At 45.4% G+C, this 22,147-nt stretch overlaps 1 protein-coding gene across 3 annotated transcripts in view; it reads right to left on the bottom strand.

Moving 5' to 3' along the window:
• Positions 1–21,057, bottom strand: part of LOC143284928 (uncharacterized) — a 39,453-nt gene extending 18,396 nt beyond the window's left edge. For 2 of the 3 annotated variants that reach the window (XM_076592076.1, XM_076592078.1), the window contains exons 1-12: positions 20,966–21,057; positions 19,249–19,451; positions 18,333–18,483; positions 15,061–15,285; positions 13,014–13,262; positions 11,652–11,898; positions 9,748–9,892; positions 7,911–8,060; positions 6,863–6,989; positions 4,797–5,033; positions 4,106–4,206; positions 425–632 (exon numbers count right to left, since the gene is read on the bottom strand). In XM_076592076.1, the coding sequence (XP_076448191.1) occupies positions 425–632; positions 4,106–4,206; positions 4,797–5,033; positions 6,863–6,989; positions 7,911–8,060; positions 9,748–9,892; positions 11,652–11,898; positions 13,014–13,262; positions 15,061–15,285; positions 18,333–18,483; positions 19,249–19,451; positions 20,966–20,998 (2,076 nt within the window). In that variant the 5' untranslated portion in view covers positions 20,999–21,057. Of the gene's footprint in view, positions 1–424; positions 633–4,105; positions 4,207–4,796; positions 5,034–6,862; positions 6,990–7,910; positions 8,061–9,747; positions 9,893–11,651; positions 11,899–13,013; positions 13,263–15,060; positions 15,286–18,332; positions 18,484–19,248; positions 19,452–20,642; positions 20,830–20,965 lie in introns of those variants that run through there. The other variant, XM_076592077.1, reaches the window with a different exon arrangement.
• Between the last annotated feature and the right edge of the window lie 1,090 nt (positions 21,058–22,147).

The raw sequence follows: 22,147 nt of genomic DNA, 5'->3' as shown, positions 1-22,147 counted from the left end.
GTGAGAGCTGTATTATCAATCGTTTCTCAATTGCAATGGGAAATCATTTACAGCTTAGTCTTTTGTGAAGGACTACGACTATCAAACTAGGAGGCAAAATTGCACTGGCTCTTAGTGCTGCAGCCTTGGGGGCCTAGTTGGCCTGTGGGAACCATCCCAACGCCGACTGTCCTAAAACCCTCTTGGCCGAGAGAGTGGGGATGTAACTTGGGCAAGACACTCTCCACTATAATCAAATTCCAGCCCAGATAGTCGGGACAGCAGTTGCCTCCTCTGCTGTTCTGGTGGTCATGGTCAGACACGACTGACTATCATACAAACTTATGTCAATCTATCATATGGTGTAAAAAAAATTTTTAAAACACCCATAAACAGTCACCCCACAACTGCCCCCCCCCCCCCCCCCCCCCCCCCCCCCACTCACCATCTCCTGCTCCATGAAGGTGACGTTGGGCATTGTGGCATCCAGGTTTGCCCTGGGATCCACTTTGCAAGGGGGGGCCCTGCCCTGGCCGATGACCAGGTTGTGGGGCAGGTAGCCCAGGATGATGGAGCGGAACTCCTGGTGGCGCCGGTACAGGTCCTTCCACTGCTTCTTCAGCCGGGCGTACTGGTCCGCTGGCACGCATTTCCTGTCAGGGGGTGGGGGGGGTGGGGAGGGAGGAAGTGTACGGGAATGGAAAGTTTTATTATTGTTCTCATTATCATTATTAATATTATCATATATTATTATTATTGTTATTACTATTATTAGGACACCTGGGGCATTTATTATCATCATTATAAGGGCACTTTGGGCATTTATTATTATTATTAGGGCACTTTGGGCACTTGTAATTATCATTATTAGGGCACTTTGGGCACTTGTAATTATCATTATTAGGGCACTTTGGGCATTTATTATTATCATTATTAGGGCACTTGGGGAATTTATTATTATCATTATTAGGGCACTTGGGGCACATATTGTCATTATTAGGGCACTTGGGGCATTTATTATTATTATTATTAGGGCACTTGGGGCACATAATGTCATTATCAGGCACTTGGGGCATTTATTATTATCAATATTAGGGCACTTGGGGCACATATTGTCATTACTAGGGCACTTGGGGCACATATTGTCATTATCAGGCACTTGGGGACAATTATCATTATCATCATGGGGACCAGGGGGCATTTATTAGACAGGGGCACAGAGGCCACATAGTATCAGTAGTAGTTGTGGTAATAGTAGTAGTATGGGCACATGGGGCAATTATTATCATTGGACACATGGACCAATTAATACCAAAATCATCATAGGGCACATAGGGCAATCATTATGGGCACATGGGGCAATTAAAACCATAATCATAGAGCATTTAGGGAGATTATTATGAGCACATGGCACAATAATAATCATCACTGGGCACACAGAGATATTAATACCATAATCATAATAGGACACATAGGGCAATCATTAGGGGCACATGGGACAATCAGTATCATTATTGGGCACACGGGGCAATTAATACCATAATTATTATAGGGCACATAGGGCAATTACAATGGGTACATGGGGCAATTAATGCCAAAATCATTATAGGACACCCAAATTATCATGGGCACATGGGGTATTAATACCGTAATCATTACAGGGCATATAAGGCAATTATTATGGACACATGGGGAAATTATCATCATCATCATCATCATCATGACAGACAGTAAAGAGAACAAGAAGACAGACAAGAGGACAGCCACACTACAGCAGACAAGAGGACAGCCACACTACAGAAGACAGTCAAGAGGACAGCCACACTACAGCAGACAGTCAAGAGGACAGCCACACTACAGACCACACTACAGAAGACAGTCAAGAGGACAGCCACACTACAGAAGACAGTCAAGAGGACAGCCACACTACAGAAGACAGACAAGAGGACAGCCACACTACAGAAGACAGACAAGAGGACAGCCACACTACAGAAGACAGTCAAGAGGACAGCCACACTACAGAAGACAGACAAGAGGAGGACAGCCACACTACAGAAGACAGACAAGAGGACAGCCACACTACAGAAGACAGACAAGAGGACAGCCACACTACAGAAGACAGTCAAGAGGACAGCCACACTACAGAAGACAGACAAGAGGAGGACAGCCACACTACAGAAGACAGACAAGAGGACAGCCACACTACAGAAGACAGTCAAGAGGACAGCCACACTACAGAAGACAGACAAGAGGACAGCCACACTACAGAAGACAGACAAGAGGACAGCCACACTACAGAAGACAGTCAAGAGGACAGCCACACTACAGAAGACAGTCAAGAGGACAGCCACACTACAGAAGACAGACAAGAGGACAGCCACACTACAGAAGACAGACAAGAGGACAGCCACACTACAGCAGACAAGAGGACAGCCACACTACAGAAGACAGTCAAGAGGACAGCCACACTACAGCAGACAAGAGGACAGCCACACTACAGCAGACAAGAGGACAGCCACACTACAGAAGACAGTCAAGAGGACAGCCACACTACAGAAGACAGTCAAGAGGACAGCCACACTACAGAAGACAGTCAAGAGGACAGCCACACTACAGAAGACAGACAAGAGGACAGCCACACTACAGAAGACAGACAAGAGGACAGCCACACTACAGAAGACAGTCAAGAGGACAGCCACACTACAGAAGACAGACAAGAGGACAGCCACACTACAGAAGACAGTCAAGAGGACAGCCACACTACAGAAGACAGACAAGAGGACAGCCACACTACAGAAGACAGACAAGAGGACAGCCACACTACAGAAGACAGACAAGAGGACAGCCACACTACAGAAGACAGACAAGAGGACAGCCACACTACAGAAGACAGACAAGAGGACAGCCACACTACAGAAGACAGTCAAGAGGACAGCCACACTACAGCAGACAGTCAAGAGGACAGCCACACTACAGAAGACAGACAAGAGGACAGCCACACTACAGAAGACAGACAAGAGGACAGCCACACTACAGAAGACAGTCAAGAGGACAGCCACACTACAGAAGACAGACAAGAGGACAGCCACACTACAGAAGACAGACAAGAGGACAGCCACACTACAGAAGACAGACAAGAGGACAGCCACACTACAGAAGACAGTCAAGAGGACAGCCACACTACAGCAGACAGACAAGAGGACAGCCACACTACAGAAGACAGACAAGAGGACAGCCACACTACAGAAGACAGTCAAGAGGACAGCCACACTACAGAAGACAGACAAGAGGACAGCCACACTACAGAAGACAGACAAGAGGACAGCCACACTACAGAAGACAGACAAGAGGACAGCCACACTACAGAAGACAGACAAGAGGACAGCCACACTACAGAAGACAGACAAGAGGACAGCCACACTACAGAAGACAGACAAGAGGACAGCCACACTACAGAAGACAGACAAGAGGACAGCCACACTACAGAAGACAGACAAGAGGACAGCCACACTACAGAAGACAGACAAGAGGACAGCCACACTACAGAAGACAGACAAGAGGACAGCCACACTACAGAAGACAGACAAGAGGACAGCCACACTACAGAAGACAGACAAGAGGACAGCCACACTACAGAAGACAGACAAGAGGACAGCCACACTACAGAAGACAGTCAAGAGGACAGCCACACTACAGAAGACAGTCAAGAGGACAGCCACACTACAGAAGACAGACAAGAGGACAGCCACACTACAGAAGACAGACAAGAGGACAGCCACACTACAGAAGACAGTCAAGAGGACAGCCACACTACAGACCACACTACAGAAGACAGTCAAGAGGACAGCCACACTACAGCAGACAAGAGGACAGCCACACTACAGAAGACAGACAAGAGGACAGCCACACTACAGAAGACAGACAAGAGGACAGCCACACTACAGAAGACAGTCAAGAGGACAGCCACACTACAGAAGACAGACAAGAGGACAGCCACACTACAGAAGACAGACAAGAGGACAGCCACACTACAGAAGACAGTCAAGAGGACAGCCACACTACAGAAGAAGAAAAAAGTACAGCTGCACTACAGAGGAGACAAAAAGAAAGGGACAGGTGCACTCACTGCAGAGCTTCCTTCTCCATCTCTAGCTCCTTGTTGGTGGCCTGCAGAATCTGGATCTTGTCCTTCAGGTGTTCCGTCACCCGGCTGTACTTCTTCTTCAGCTGGAGACACACACACACACGTGTGTCATTATGCACACACACACACACACACACAATTATGAGCACCAGCAGCGCATGCACACACACAAACACACAGACATTAACAGTACTCAAACACATTAAAGTACACACACACACATTAACAGTACAAACACACATAAACAGCACACACACACACACCCACACACACAATCTGTGACATCAGCAGCATGCACACACACACACACACACACACACACACACACACACACACACACAAATCAACAGCACACAGCTATTCAAGAGCTGAATGCAACAATTGTCCTCTGAGCATTCTCTGTAATTCCTTCATGCACACATGTGCATGCACACACACACACACGCATACAAAACACATATGCAAAGCACACAACATACACAACTATCCCACACCACACCACTATCCCAACACAACACTCAACACAATTCACACACACATATGCAACACACACACACACACCCCACCCAACACACACCCATTCACCCACCCACCCAACCCACACAAACACACACCCTCCACCTCCCCTCTTCACCCCCCCCTCCCCCCGTAACCCCCCTCCACACACACAAACCTTTTTATGAACGCAAGAAGCGTGGCTGTACTTGTCGTGCATGGACGACAACTGAGAATCGAGCTCCGACACACGGCCCTCCACCTGTGCTCGGTCCTCCTGCAGGGCTGCGCGTTGCTGCGCCAGGATGGCGTCGTGGTTGGCCTGCAGCTTGTCGAACTGCTGCCGCGTCAGCTGCAGCTCCTGCCGGGACAGCCCCGCCTCGTTCCGCAGCTTGATCATCTGGTCCGTCAGGTCCTGCAGGGCCGAACAGGGGGCGCCCAACATCAGAGACATGTTTCTTAATCGTGAGCACGCTTGCAAGCCAGCGAGCAGCGCAAGACAGCGAGTGGCGAGGTTACCTCATGGCAAGGCTGATTTGAAGGCTACCTGGTCTTAACTGGCAAGAACCTTGCTTAACTAGCGTGCAAGAAATGCACTTCAGAAACACATGGAGTGGTGGTCTAACCGTCATTCACCTAACTAGGGACCAAGTGTCCCATTCGTGGACTGGGATTTTTTTTTTTTTTTTTTTTTTTCAATAAATGAATTTGGGACATTTTGTTTTCTCTATTTCAAGATGACAATGGGGGTGATGACCATGTTGCTATGGGGGGCCCGTTCAGCTTTGAGACTATCTGACAAGGCTGTGCTCTCATCACACATCCCAGACACAGACAAGACACAGACACCTGCAGCGTTGGTCCGGGAATGTGAGGAGCAACATTCCCACAGACACATCAGTGAAGCGGATGACCCTCAACCGTGTGGTCCCTCTCTTCCCACTTGAGCCAACAGCATACTCAACTCTAAGCAGAGCCAACAACGTGTTGAAAAAAAAACCCATCTCCTGGTGATGTAACACTGATATTTCCCTGTGGTCTGCCGGGGGCAAGACTGCGACAGACAAACCCAGGTGTGGCTGTGTATGGGGGACTCAGAATGAACAGCGTGTGGGAGTAATGCCACTGAAACAATGCAGATCATGGGGCAGAAACAACAAAAAAACCAAAAAAAAAGAGGCTAGAAAAGAGGAAATTTCTAACACAGCATTTCCAGGTGGAGATATTAGGGAAGGTTTGCAGGCCCGCTTTGTGGTGGTCCTTGTGTGGCTTGCAGAGCAACAAGTAGGTCATATGACGTCATGGGCAGCCCACCGCTGTGACTGGCTTTTGCACTGCCTGTGTTCAGACAACTTTTTGGCACAGTTTATAAACGGATCAGTTCGAATACACAATGGCAGAAATGTGACTAGAGACATGGTCAAAGTAAACACAGAAGATGAAAGCAAATAATGGGTATAATTACAAAACCAAATATATCTTGCAAAACTTACAAAATAGGCACCGAAAATATTCCAAATCCTTTTGTCAGAATGGCCATTTCCACGATAAAATTTCACCCTTTCAGTGACCTGGAAAAAAGGGGAAACCGAGACGCGCATACACACACCGTCCTCGCTGAAAATGACCGGGGAACCTTCAGGAAAATCAAACAAAAGTAGGTCTGCAAACCTTCCCTGTCATGTACATCGGAAGTGCCTCTGGCATCTTTCCTTCTGAATATACCATCAACACAGTAGAACAGCACTGCTCCCGAGTCTCAACAGAAGATGGGGCAGCAAAAAAACAACAGGCATGCCTTCCCACACATTTGCTTTTCAGGAACAATACACGTTAGAATCCGGGACAAGGTATCATTTTCTGGAACATCTCAGCAAACATACACAGTCGGTGCTTACACACGTGCGCACTGGTCTTGCCGAAGTTACTTCACCAGTGAAAATCAAACCAATATGGCTTTGATACTGCTCAGATAGTTCTAGCTTTTCACAAAATGGCATTTCCCTAAGTCTTAACTAAGTGTCTTTGGCAATGGTCGGAAAGCTATCTAGGGGTACATTTGTACCCACTAGATACTTCAGAAAAAAAAATGTTACAGTCGGATTTTTTGGTTTTCCTGGAGATGCAGCAAATATCCGTATTTCCAGGACACCCTGTCAATTCTATCAATTTTCCACAACAAACATGGACCATCAGTAACGGGAGGCATGCCTGCAACAACCACCCACACTGCCCCCTGCTGACCTGTTCCTGGGAGATGGCCGAGGCCAGGTCGGTCTCCAGCTGGTGGACCCTGGACTTCAGCTCTGAATTCTCTCCACGCTCTCGCTCCACTGTGTCCTGCAGTGACTCAAAGTTCTGCATGCGGGCCCTGAAATCACAGGAGGAGGGTGGAGGAGTGCAGCAATGTGTGTGTGTGTGTGTGTGTGTGAGTGAGAGAGAGAGTCTGTGTGAGAGTCTGTGTGTCTGTGTGTGTGTCTGTGTGTATGTCTGTGTGTGTGTCTGTGTGTGTGTGTGTGTGTATGTGTGTGTGTGTGTATGTGTGTGTGTATGTGTGTGTGTATGTGTGTAGTTGGGTGTGTGAGGGGTGTGTGTGTGTGTGAGGAGTGTATGTGTGTGTGTGTAGTTGGGTGTGTGGGTGTGGGTGTTTGAGGGGTGTGTGTGTGTGTGTGAAGGGAGTATGTGTGTGTGTGTGAGGAGAGTATGTGCATGTGTGTGTGTAGATCTGAGTGTGCGGAGGGTATTGCATGTGCACTTGTGTGCTGCATGTATGTATGTGTGTGTGGATATGAATGCCTGTGTGTGAATGTGAATGCATGTATGTGTGTGGATGTGAAAGTGTGCATGTGTGGATGTGAACGCATGTGTGTGTGTGATGGTGTGTGAGGATGTGAATGCATGTATGTGTGTGGATGTGAATTGGGTGTGTGGATGTGGATGTGAATAAATGTATGTGTGTGGATATAAATAAATGTATGTGTCAGAATGTGAATGCAAACATATGTGTGTGGATGTGAATGCATATATGTGGATGTATGTGACAGGATGCACAAGAATCCACAAACACCTCTGCGTGTCTGATCACAGAGACGACTCACTCATCTTAAGTCCATGCGCTTATTCATTCTATGAACATGCACTTATTTCTGGCACACTACACCACATCTTGTTTCTTTTCTCTGCCCCCCCACCCCCCACCCACCCCCCTTTCTCCCTCCCCATCACCCCCACAACCCCTCACTACAAACTTCCAATACCAACCCCCCTGACCTCGTGACCTTGACCCACTGACCTGAGACTGATGGTTTCTCTCTCCGCCTGCTCCTTGTCGGCCATGGCCTGCTGGATCTTCCCTTCCTGCTTCTCCTGGTCGGCATGGCGACGGGCGTCCTCGTCAATCTTCCGCCGCTCCATCTCCTGCAGCTTGGTCTCCAGTTCAAACCTGGAGACGACAGGACGGGGGAGGGGGGGAGGGGGGGAGGCAGGGGGGAGGGGGAGGGAGGGAATTAACGTCGGTTTGATTCTGCTGATGCTTTAACAGATCAGAAACTCATTCGTTGCCATCCGCCCAGCTGACCACACAGAACCATTACCTGTATTAACCGCCCAGCTAAACACAAAACTCTTGACACATCTTGGAGAGAGGGGGGGGAAAAAAGCAGCAAAAAAACACATTTCATGACATACCATATATACCATCAACATCCTTTAGACAAATAAGATGTGCTGTGCTGAAGACATCAGCTCTTGTGCCCAGTTCATCATCCCCACATTACAAACAAATCACAGAAAAGGTTAGAAAAAAAAAAAAAATTAAAAATTCAAAGCTACGAAACTCTGTCACATCTTAAAGAGAAAAAAACACACCTGCAAAACAGCACAGTTGATGACATATCAAATATACCATCAATATCCTTAAAGCAAATGAGACTAGGCTGTCTTGAGGACGTCAAATTTTCTGCCCAATTCATCATCCTCAGATTACAAACAAATCATCAAAATGATTATAAAAATATTTCAAAGCCACACACACACACACACAAACATAAACAGGTCATACTGGCAAACAACACTGCACAATGAAAAGCTAGTTCACTATATCACTACCTAATCATCAGAGCAAACCAACACAGATCACACATCACAGACTGCGAAGAGAGAAAAAAAGTGTCACTGCTCGCTGGAAGAAAGGATGAACGGGGCAGGCAGCAACAGCAGACAACAGAGAAGGAAAAAACAAAGACAGCAACAGAAAAGAACACATTTCTAGCACAGACTTTCCACAAGGCGGGGATGCTATTTATACTGAAAGACCCCCACCCCCACCCCACCCCGGGCATCCACATGAGGGGAGATTAGGAACACTGTTTCAGTTTTGGTTTCATGGAGGCATCAAAACATGCAGACTGATCCGTAAAAGCGACATCACATCTGTTCAAAAACAATAAAACAAAAAAATACCATGTCAATATGAAGGCCTTTAGGCCTGTAAGGCCTTTTGCCCACTTGAAATGGGGAGAAGTGAGAGCCCCCATAATTGTATAGAGAGATTTTTATCATCTAATAGTGTGCAAGGCTTATCAATGAGTAACGAAATGAGTTTTGTATTTTAATTTTTGAAAGTAAGTGCCAGCACGATTTTTCTAAGTATTCCCTGAGTCCGCCGGTCGACTGTGATTGCGCCATAATATGAGCTTGATCGCCCAATCGGGCCAAGTAGTTTTGTGACCTCTTGTGATTCATCATCAGACACAAAACCAGAACGCCAAAGAATCCACAGACAGACAGAAAATACGAGAAAAAAACTTAGCTGCATGCAGAGCACAGGAGCAGGAGTCATGATGGCTGCCGGAAAAAGAGGGCGCTGGTCAGGGGGGCAAAGGGGAGGTAACCTACTTCGGGAGGTCATCGGCCGTAGCTACTTTTGTTTTCTACGCACAGGCGGGTAGTAGTTTGCACAGGACAGGAATCAGACCCCTGCCGGAGTCTGCACTAGTGGGTCAGGGTTAAGTATGTGTAATTAAACCAGGGACACAGTGCCTTCATCACAGAGACTGGGGTGGCTGTCTAATGAACGGGAAGAAGAAGACAACATGTTCTCAGCGTCGCCTTCAGCGACACGCCCTTACTTTTCGTTCTCAGCCTTGGCGATCTTGACGAACTCCTCCTCCCTGGCGGCGGTGACCCTCTGCACGGCCTCCCGCTCCTTGTCCTCCAGGGACGTCTGCAGCTGCTTCACCTTGTGCTCCCCGATCTCCACCTGGGTCCGCAGGTCTGCAACACCAGTCAGCCTTCAGGTGTGATGGAGGGGGGGTCGGCGGGGGGGAGGTGGATGAGGAGGAGGAGGAGAGGTGTTTGCAGCAGCCAAAAGAGTCAGGCCTTTTTGTTTATTTGTTACTGTTGCTTATAGCCCTGTCCTGCCCACCGCACAGGGCCATGTCAGAACTGTCAAACCATACAAAATGCTCAACCGCATCAACACAAAACTGTCACATCTACAAACAAAAAACACACACACACACACAAAAAGTTTACATCACCAAGACAAGACAAACCAACAATACACAGTTCAGGACACATCATCCTAACCATTTCGCTCCTTAGGGCAAAATATGACAAGGCCATGCTGAGGATGTCAGCCCTTCCGCTTAATTCATTATTCCCAGATTACAATAAATCACAAAAAAAGTATAAAAAAAAAACAATACAAAATCTAACAAAAAATACATTAAAAAGGCCCTATAGGCAAATAACACTGCAAAATGGGCAGCTAGCGCCCATCCCAATGTTTTCAATTTCACTACCTGATCACCAGAGCAAAACAGCACACATAGTATATCATAGACTGCAGAAAAGACAAAAAAGTGCCAAGGCTTGCTTGAAAAAAGAAAGAGGAATGGACTGGGAAGGCAGAAAAAGCAGACGACAGTGAAGGAAGAAAGAGGAATGGACTGGGAAGGCAGAAAAAGCAGACAACAGTGAAAAAAGAAAGAGGAATGGACTGGGAAGGCAGAAAAAGCAGACAACAGTGAAAAAAGAAAGAGGGATGGACTGGGAAGGCAGAAAAAGCAGACGACAGTGAAGAAAGAAAGAGGAATGGACTGGGAAGGCAGAAAAAGCAGACAACAGTGAAGAAAGAAAGAGGAATGGACTGGGAAGGCAGAAAAAGCAGACAACAGTGAAAAAAGAAAGAGGGATGGACTGGGAAGGCAGAAAAAGCAGACGACAGTGAAGGAAGAAAGAGGAATGGACTGGGAAGGCAGAAAAAGCAGACGACAGTGAAGGAAGAAAGGGGAATGGACTGGGAAGGCAGAAAAAGCAGACGACAGTGAAGGAAGAAAGAGGGATGGACTGGGAAGGCAGAAAAAGGAGACAACAGTGAAGGAAGAAAGAGGGATGGACTGGGAAGGCAGAAAAAGCAGACGACAGTGAAGGAAGAAAGAGGGATGGACTGGGAAGGCAGAAAAAGCAGACGACAGTGAAGGAAGAAACAAGACAGAAACAAAGAGAGCGACAGAAAAGAGGAATTTTCCAGGACAGAATTTCCAGAAGGCAGGGATGCTGTTTATGCTGAAAGCCCCCGCCATCCCCACAAGGACGACCCAGGCTTCATTCAGTACTGCCACTTAGCTCCCTCACTTTCCCCACAGACAACCCATTTCAACAGGTAAGTAATTCCATCACTAAAAAACAAATGTTAGAATTTATGAACTGAAGACTTCCAACATGATCAGTAACATAAGTTAGTTGGGGACAAAATATGAAACTTCCTCTCTTCTTATGCTATCATACAGTGAGATGATGAAAGTATCCATATTTCTGGTTAGAAATTTGCACACACTGATGACTTGTAAGCGAAACCAGGAAAGCACAAACAGGCTGAAACAGATTAAATTCAGAACGTTATGAAGCAATGAAACCAAGACGAAACTGGGTCTCTCGAAAACCCGTTTTTTTTGTTTGTTTTTTAAACCCCTGACCCGTAGTCCCATACTTTTTTTTAGAAACTACAGAAAAGTGGTGACACACTCACCGTCCACGATGTTGGCCAGCTTGTCCCTCTCCTTCTCCAGCTCTCCCCGTTGCTTCGTCATCTCCAGCTTCAGGTCGCTCAGCTGCACCTGGGCCCGGTGGTTCGCCTCCTCATTCTGCCCCTTCACCACCGCCAGTTCGCGCTCCAGCTCGTGGATTCGAGCCCTCAGCTTGCTCTGCTCAGCGCCGTGGCCCGACACCTCCCGCTGGAACGTCTCTGACTGGCGCTTCAGAGACTCTCGCTCCACCTGGTGCGGAAGGAAAGAGACGTGTGTAGTGGACACACACAAAAAGCGTCACACGTCTCTCTCTTTCTCTCACCTACACACACACGTGCCAGCAAACACACGTTGCATGCATGCGCACGCTCACACGCATGACTGCGCTGGTTGGATTCCTCAACAATTCCTTCCACCCCCACTCCTAGTCTTCGTTATTCTCAAACATTATTCAAACTGAAAACACCAAAACTGCAGACTAGCACACACACACACACACACACACACACACACACACACTTCAAACACTAATCTACAAACTCACATACAAACCAAAAATCAATTTGAAATGGGCCAAAACTGTGCACAACAATGACTGATTAATGTAACACTGAAAAGTCTCAAAGTGCCAAAATACAAACAGAGAAATGTGTACAGTAATGAAACCCACCTACCCGTGCTGATGTCTACAGTCTGACAGGGTGAAACGGAACAGGGGAAGTGACCAAGGTGAGGAGGTAATCTGTTTAACGTCCTGTCATACATTCCGGTGATTGTAGACATCCAGCAAGTTCACATTTGAATATTACCATAAAAGGAGTGAAGGAGAGGTGGAAATCTTTAACGTCCTGTCATACATTCTGGTGATTGTTGACATCCAGCAAATTCACATTTGAATATTACCATAAAAGGACTGACCTGCTGCATTCTGAAATATCTATGTGTATGTACAAGAGTGTACACAGGTTTGCATAGGTATGCATGCACACATAAAAGCATATGTGTCTGTATACATGTATTCATGTTCCTATAGGAATATAAGTGCATATAGGTATGGACTGTTTGCAAGCATACATGAAAGCATATATATACCTTTGTTTGTATATTGGTATCTATGTTCGTAAAGAATTTTGTATGCATGTTTGTACATGTAAAGAAGCATGAATGTACACATGTATCCATGTATATCTATTACCATGCACGACTATAAACTTGCTCTGAATTCCAGTTTCCTTGAATGCGTATGGGTGCGTTTTCACATGAAAGGCATCGCCACAACAACAGAGTGTAAAAAGAAAACCTACTCGGCAAGGGGTCTGTCATTACAAGGAGTGACACCACCCAACCGCCCACAGCCGACTGACCTCCAAGGACCTGACAGAGGCCTGCAGGTCCGCCACCTGCTTGTCCTGGGTGCGCTGGAGGCTGTCTGCCTCCATGGCCTGCTTGTCCTTCTCCGCGCGCAGCTCCTCGATCTCTGCCAGCAGCCCCTTCACCCGCACCTGCAGCGTGGCGTTGTCGCGCTGCAAGACTCGAACCTTGCCGGCGTCGCTGCTGCTCTCCGCCTGCACCTTGGCCAGCGTGGCATCGCGCTCTTTGCGCAGGTTGCTCACCTGTTTGTGCACAGGTGTGATGTTTAACGGACAGCACTCACAGGTGTGATGTTTAACGGACAGCATTCACAGGTGTGATGTTTAACGGACAGCACTCACAGGTGTGATGTTTAACGGACAGCATTCACAGGTGTGATGTTTAACGGACAGCACTCACAGGTGTGATGTTTAACAGACAGCACTCACAGGTGTGATGTTTAACGGACAGCACTCACAGGTGTGATGTTTAACGGACAGCATTCACAGGTGTGATGTTTGTTTAACGGACAGCATTCACAGGTGTGATGTCTAACGGACAGCATTCACAGGTGTGATGTTTAACAGAAAACATTCACAGGTGTGATGTTCAACGGACAGCATTCACAGGTGTGATGTTCAACAGACAGCATTCACAGGTGTGATGTTTAACGGACAGCACTCACAGGTGTGATGTTCAATGGACAGCATTCACAGGTATATAACATCACACAGACACTCCAGAACTGAAAAAGTGGCCGAGCTCAGTTCACCAGTATATGACATTCCACAGACAGACACCCCAGAACTGAACTTTGTTCACCTGTGCGCATGTACAATGTTTACAAAGTGCTCATCTGTGCACAGGTGTGACGTTACACAGACAGCAACAAATACTACAAAAATACAACAAACACATTCATATACAATTAAATTAACTATCTTTGGTACTTTTACCTTTTTTGTTATGCACAATATTTTTGCCCATTTTGGTAAAGTTATTTTGAGGTTGGGTTATGCTTGCTATTATGGGGACAGCAATTTTGGATTGGATTTCTATGTCCAGTGTGCTTGCTTTGTGGTGGGGGGTGGATGGGTGTGTGTGTGTGGGGGGGGGGGGGGCCAGTTGTTTTGGATTGGCTTTTTATGTCCAGTGTGTTTGCTTTGTGGTGGGGGGTGGGTGGGGTGTGTGTGTGGGGGGGGGGGACAGTTGTTTTGGTGTGGGCTATGTCCAGTGTGTTTGCTTTGTGGCGGGGGGTGGGTGGGGGTGTGTGTGTGGGTGGGTGGGGGGGACAGTTGTTTTGGTGTGGGCTTTATGTCCAGTGTGTTTGCTTTGTGGCGGGGGGTGGGTGGGGGTGTGTGTGTGGGTGGGTGGGGGGGACAGTTGTTTTGGTGTGGGCTATGTCCAGTGTGTTTGCTTTGTGGCGGGGGGTGGGTGGGGGTGTGTGTGTGGGTGGGTGGGGGGACAGTTGTTTTGGTGTGGGCTTTATGTCCAGTGTGTTTGCTTTGTGGCGGGGGGTGGGTGGGGGTGTGTGTGTGGGTGGGTGGGGGGGACAGTTGTTTGGTGTGGGCTATGTCCAGTGTGTTTGCTTTGTGGCGGGGGGTGGGTGGGTGTGTGTGTGTGTGGGGGGGGACAGTTGTTTTGGTGTGGGCTTTATGTCCAGTGTGTTTGCTTTGTGGTGGGGGGTGGGTGGGGGTGTGTGTGTGGGTGGGTGGGGGGGGGCAGTTTTGGTGTGGGCTATGTCCAGTGTGTTTGCTTTGTGGTGGGGTGTGTGAAGGGAGCGGTGAACAGTTATTTTGGCTTGGGTTTTTATGTTCAGTGTGTTTGCTGGCCTTTTTTTTTTGTTTTTTTTTTAGGGGGGGGAGTTGTTTTGCAATAAATTTTACACCTAGCGTGTCTGCTACTTTTGGGGGACAGCTGTTTTGGATTCAGAGGGTGGCGGGGTGGGGGGACGGGGGGGGTGAGGATAGGGGTTGTTTGTTTTGCTTTTTCTCCCCACCACCCTCCCCCCCTGAACCCCTCCTGCCCCCCCCCCCCAGCCCCTCCCCAAACCAGCATCACCTCCACTTCGTGGTGAAGCTTGAGGTCCTGCAGCTGGCGGGCGTGCTCGGCCTTGTCGTGCTCGTACTCGGCCTTGAGGAAGGAGATCTCGTAGCGCAGCTTGCTGACGTTGGACCACGCCTCCTTGGCCTCGTCCTCCTGCTTCAGGTACTTCTCCCGATACGTCGCCTCCAGCTCGCTGTACACCTGGCTGCGGATCGCCTCCACCTTCTGGGGGGTCAGGGTCTGGAGACCGGGAGGAGGAGGAAAAGATGTCAAGTTTTCACTGCTTACTGATCAACGAAAACAACAAGAGGGGCAGAAGGAGGAGGAGGAGGAGGAAAAGATGTCAAGTTTTCACTGCTTACTGATCAACGAAAACAACAAGAGGGGCAGAAGGAGGAGGAGGAGAAAAAGATGTCAAATTTTCACTGCTTACTGATCAACGAAAACAACAAGAGGGGCAGAAGGAGGAGGAGGAGGAGAAAAAGATGTCAATTTTTCACTGCTTACTGATCAACGAAAACAACAAGAGGGGCAGGAGGAGGGGGAGGAGGAAGAACAACAATAACAAGATGAAGACAGGGAGGACAGGGAAGAAGAAGAAAAAGAACAACGGTGGAAGAGGAAGAGGAATAAGAAGAGGGAGGAATAAGAAGAGGAAGAGGAATAAGAAGAGGAATAAGAAGAGGGAGGAATAAGAAGAAGAGGAATAAGACGACGAATAAGCAGGAGGAATAAGAAGAGGGAGAGGAATAAGAAGCGGGAGGAATAAGAAAAGAGGAATAAGAAGAGGAAGAGGAATAAGAAGAGGGAGAGGAATAAGAAGAGGAATAAGAAGCGGGAGGAATAAGAAGAGGAAGAGGAATAAGAAGAGGAAGAGGAATAAGATGAACAACAGGAGGAGGAAGAGGTGAGAAGTAGAATGGAGAAGGAAGGAAGGAGGAGCAGAAAGAAAAAGAAGAAGTTGTATTTCAACAGCACTTCATCTTGCATGGAAACAAATCAAAGCATCTTCACACCACACTTTCTTCATACGCATTCATAAGTGATCTCTGACCCAAAGAGATGAAGGACACATGGATAGAAAGCTAGAAAAACTTCAGACAGAAAGTAGGGAAGGAGGGGGAATCTATTCTGGAAAGAAAGAGCAGAGTGCATCATAATTTGTAAAGTATTCAGTAAGGAACTGAATTTGAACACTGAAGATGAGAGGTTTATACACACAAAACAAGGAAAACAAAATCATTTTTCTCCAACCCAGTACACAAATGTGAATAATGCTGTCCAAGGAAAGGTATCATGAAGGCAGCACAAAGTCACATTATTTACAGAAAGAGTAAAGTATGTAAGCAGCACACACACACACACACACACACACACACACACAGATAAACACACACACATACACACACACATACACACACACACACACACACACACACACACACACACACACACACACACACACACACCCCCCTACTTATTCACACACACTCTCTCTCTCACTCACTCACTCACACACTCACTCACACACTCACACACTCACACACACTCTCACTCACTATCACACTCTCACTCACTATCACACTCTCACTCTCACACACACACACACACACACACACACAGAATCTGCAGACAAACCTATGAAATGCTCTATTCACAAAATTATTTGGGTAATGTCAACTGTGTGTCAAATATACAGATTTTAAAAAAATGAAAACAGTTATGGAATTGTGTTGGTATGCTATGGCCTTGGATACCAAAATACCTGCTTATTAGCTTTCAGTTTAGTTGTTTTTGGGGTTTTTTTTCTCATTACAAAGAAGAATGGCATTCAGAAATTAAACACAATAAAAATCACAGCAGGCACTATCTGTTTAAAGATACAATTTGGCGCAGAAAATTATATTATCAATAATCACTAACAAAATATTCCGTTATACTCTCGCACATTTCCAACTGAGAACCATGCAAACTGAAGGCCCCAAAGTATGGTGTCAAGCCAAGTCTGAAGCAAATAGCGACTGCCTAATATGCAGTTTTGAGAAAGAAGACAAAATTCAAATTATATTCCAATGCCCTGCATAATCACAAATCCGATACACATATTTATTTCTTGAAGAATCAAGCACGTTAATGATTTGATTAGCATGCAACACATGCTCAAAAACAAAAATGAATCAAAGTGAACAGCTCTATCCAAATGCCTTACCATAGCGTTTGACTGTACAGGCAGAAAGCAACGGAAATAGAACAGACTGTACAAGGAAGCTCACAAATTGAACAGATGGCTTTAAAATGGTTAAACACAGAATCACATTGCTAATGAAAACATAAAGATTGATATATGACCATATGACCGTGGATGGTCATGAGTTTTGTTTGCTCGACGGGCGCAATAGCCGAGTGGTTAAAGCGTTGGACTTTCATTACAATCTGAGGGTTCCGGGTTCGGATCTCAGTGATGGCGCCTGGTGGGTAAAGGATGAAGATTTTTCCAATCTCCCATGAGCAGACCTGCTAGTGCCTGAACCCCCTTCATGTGTATATATGCAAGCAGAAGATCAAATACACACATTAGATCCTGTAATCCATATCAGCGTTTGGTGGGTTATGGAAACAATAACATACCCAGTATGCACACCCCTGAAAGCGGAGTGTGGCTGCCTACATGGCAGGGTAAAAACGGTCATACACGTAAAAAAGCCCACTGGTGTACACAGGAGTGAACATGGGAGTTGCAGCCCACGAACAGAGAAGAAGTCTGTTTGCTCACTTGTTTGTCCATTTTCTTCTCTTCAGTGTTTGTGGTCATGTTGGTTTGTTGTATCCATTTAGGTTGTAATGCCCCCTTCTCCAAATGGCTGTCAATTATGTCGTGTCATGTCAAGACACTCACTCATTCACCCACACACACACCCACTCTTTCACTCCAATGCCCACATGCAATAAAAAGTTTTGTTTTGTTTCATTTTGTCTCTTCTCTCTCTCATTAATCTTGGATTCTTACAAGAACAAACAAATAAATGAATAAGTAAAATAAACAAGACAGTAGGAATGTAGTGAACTAAAATACTGCAACGTTCATCATGGATGTCTCTCAGGAATCCAGGATGAGGAGGAGTTGTGCCATCACAGGTGGACATCATTGGTAGGCACTTATGTGGCATTATAACCACATTGTTACCAATGTTACCACAATGCTGCAATGTTACCAACTTGTACAAATGTGTGAAATCATTTTACTGGACCATTTAACACCCCCCACCCTCCCCCTCCCCCCGACCCACCTTGGAGCGGATTTCTTCAAGGTGCACATTTTTTTCGGACAGCTCCTTTCGACACACTTCATACATGGACCGGTATTTCTCCTGCACGACCTTGCTCTCCTCGATGGTGACCTTGATCTCTTCCTGCAAGGCCAGGTACTCCTCCTGCAACCTGCCCACAAAGGTCAGGGTCAACGTTGCTGAGCTTTTGGCAGAGGATAAACATTGTCACAGACGCCTGATCATGTGTTGATTTGATTCACACAGCATGAAAAATAATCCTTATGACAGAATAACCCAAATTACAGTACATATAGTGATGGTAATAATAATATTAATAGTGTCACAGATGCCTGAACATGTGATTCACACAGCAACTTACAACAGCTACATTTAGAAATAAAAATGATACTTATTACAACACAATTCCAAATTTAAATAATGGTGATGCTAATCACAATATTAGCATTGTCCCATGCACCTGATCATGAGTTATTTGAACAGATTCACACAACAGCTTAAAAGTAATACAACTGATACATTTAAAAATACAAATACTTATCGTGACAGAATTCCCAAATTATGGTTATGCTGACAATGATATCAATATAGTAACAGATAAACTTATAACTTAAGTCTTCGTAGTAAAAGAAATGACCTTTCATCACAATAGCATAAGCATTTTTTCCTCACAACAGGGCAGCCTACCTTACCTATTTATAAACAGGAGAAGTAATTTTGTTTAATGTCCCATCATACATACTGGTGATTGTAGACAATTTGTTGAAGTATTGATCTTCACATTTGAATGTTATCTAAAATTTAGAGAGAGGAGGGTAGTTATAAACAACATACCTGGAATTGAAGAAATGAATGCTACTATTTAAAAAGTAGGAAAGGAGAGGGGTGTGGGGGAGTTATATAAGTAGCAACGTACCTGGAGTGCTCCACTTTGAGCTGCTGGTAGTTGGTCTTGTGCTGTTCGCTGCGCATGCGTTCATCTGTCAGCAGTTTCTGCAGCTCCGTCTCCTGCACCAAGTGCGGCATGGCCGACCCCAGGGGAAGGGAGGACGACATAGATGGGCCGGCCCCGGCTCCAGCCGCTCCCATCATTCCCGCACCCGCCATGTGGCTTGATGACTACAATGATTGAATATTACATACTTGTATCATCATCATCATCATCATCATCATCATCATCTTCTTCTTCTTCTTCTAAATCTTCTTCTTCTAAATCATCATCATATTCATAACAACAGAATTTACATTTCCTCAATGGTGACCTTGATCTCTTCATGCAAGGATTGACCTAAATATCACCAAGAGCACAACACCATTGTCTCCCAAGGCTGAAGGATACCTACTAGTATGTATAGCACTAAATCTTGTTCAGAGACAAAATAAAACTCATTCACATTGGTCATTCAAACATATATATATATGCATAGCTCTGGTTCAGAGGGATGAAGGACAAAAGTTATAAAAACATGTGAATAACAAGCTAGAGAAACTGCAGACTGGAAGCAAGTGTGGGTCAAGCTATTTTGGAAAGAGGTAGTTTTATGGTCAGACTTTCAACAGATGAGTGCATGGATTTGACAATGCGGAAAAAAAAGAGCTCATTCCAAGGTCTAACGACAGAAAAGGAGCAAAAGATTTATGATGCATTTTCAATGCATGCACACACTGATACATTACATGTATTTATAAGCACACACATTCACATACACACTCATATACCTATAGTTTAATTGTGAATATGTCATTCACATACACACTCATATACCTATAGTTTAATTGTGAATATGTTGGTTTAATTGTGAATATGTGTCAAAGTGTAGAGATAGATCCATAAATCATGCTTCTCTTCATCTGCTGGAAAGGAAAAAGGGTAAAGAAGAGGGTGAAGGGGTAAAACAGATGCCTGAGCTGCCCTTGAGAGTCTAACAAATGCTGCAAACACACACACACACACACACACACACACACACACAGTTGTTTAACTTTAAGTCAAGTGCATTTCTTCACTTAGCTCCTTGTACATGTACATGTCCAGTGAAGTGAAAAATAAAGTGCTCAGTCCTAGACCTGTACAACCCCTGCATGGACAGGTATTTTCTACTGCCCCACCCCTTCTTCGGTGTTTTCATCTTGCTTATAAGAAATAAATGGTAGTAACAGGTGATAAATCAGGTTAATAATATTCTAACACAGAAACACCAGAACTGAATACGTAGAAATGTGCATATACTAAAAGTCAAAAGTTACCGGTGACAAATATAAGTTATAACTGCACTTTTGGGGTTTACAAGCGTACAAATGTAAGCATACCTTTTGACTGTGCTGTTGCCCGTGATTTTCTGAGTTTGAATAGTCCGTTCAGTTAAACGTGAAGTGCAACAAGTTGACAGTCATTTTTTTTCTTATACTCAGAGGTCGGGCTTAACATACACTTTGACTGACTAGTCTTTAGCCTTCGTTGTTCTGTTGTTATAATGCAGGCCTGCCTATCCTATGTTTTGAAATTCCATAACATGTCCAGACTTATCTTCGTCAAACGAAAATTGTCAAAATTCACGACCAGGCCTGACAACTCTGCCAAACAATGGAATGGTTGGTGACAACACCTTGAGTCGATATCAGTTCATACATACCCTGGTTGCTCTGAGCACGAATTTCTCACCCATTCACATTTTTTCGTGCTTTTCTTTCCTTTCGAAACTGCCACAGACACTTTTGTGGTAACTCTGTTGGAATGTTGTCATTGTCTGGGGGTTATTTCCCTTCGAACGAGACCCATTTAAATTTTTTTTTCTTTTTTTTCCAACACTTGGAGGGGTTTCTTTTTCCCACAGACAACTTAAGAAATCTGTGAAAGTCTAAATGAGGCAAAAGAGAGTTAAATATTAAACAATGATAGATTAAGTAACATTTGTTCACAAATAAGCGTTTATGTCATAAGTGGCTATAGCAACGTATTCTACAGATACAGATATATAATTATAATTATATATATATATATATATATATACAAACATGTTCCGACCAACTTATTAAGACACATGCACTTTCTATAAGAGAAATACCATGTAGTCACTTTTGTTAGCCACATCCCCACCCCCCACCCCCGCCCAGGGCCCGTTCAGCTGATTTTTTTTTTCACTTTCTTTTTCTGTTTTTCAAACGTTCTCAGATGACTCAAGTGCTAGTGGTTTTCGTAATTTGAGGGGGACAGGAGGGGGGGGGGGCATAACATTCAGTCATTTTATATTAATTTTTTTCCTGGGGAAAAAAGTGAAATTTTCCTCAGTGGACTTACGTGGAAACTACAGCCGGCAGACACCTCACTATGCTACTGATAAGAATCCTCGCAAACGTCAAACATATTTCGCTCTGACCACTACAGGCTTTTGCACTGACAGACAGGCGATTCCAGCACACACTGGCCCAAGGATAGATAAATCGATCTCTGTGTGCCTCAGTGTTGATGCTCTCGCTGCATGGCCGCTTTCTGCTGACGCTGACGTTTATTCTGAGCGATGTGAAACACGGACTTACTGATAAAGATTAATAGTCAATTCGGAAGTCCGTGTGAAAATGAAAAGGAACGAGGGCTGGGTGGAGGGGAAGACTGCATGCTGATAACTTCATCTCCACATAATGAGAATGGGTACGCGCGTCAGTCGGTACAGTTAACACTGATGTTATGGTCAGTAGAAAAAGAGGGTAAATTGTCACAAGTTTGGGATTTCGAGAGGCTCATAACTTGAGATGGTTAAAATGTGTTTTCTGTGTTGTTGTTGTTATATATTTATTTTATTTTATTTTTTTATATA

The sequence above is a fragment of the Babylonia areolata genome, chromosome 8 (genome assembly GCF_041734735.1).
Source record: "Babylonia areolata isolate BAREFJ2019XMU chromosome 8, ASM4173473v1, whole genome shotgun sequence".
Taxonomy (NCBI): Eukaryota; Metazoa; Mollusca; class Gastropoda; order Neogastropoda; family Buccinidae; genus Babylonia; species Babylonia areolata.
Note: the sequence above shows the minus strand (reverse complement) of the source record. Positions and strands in the feature narration are given on the sequence as shown.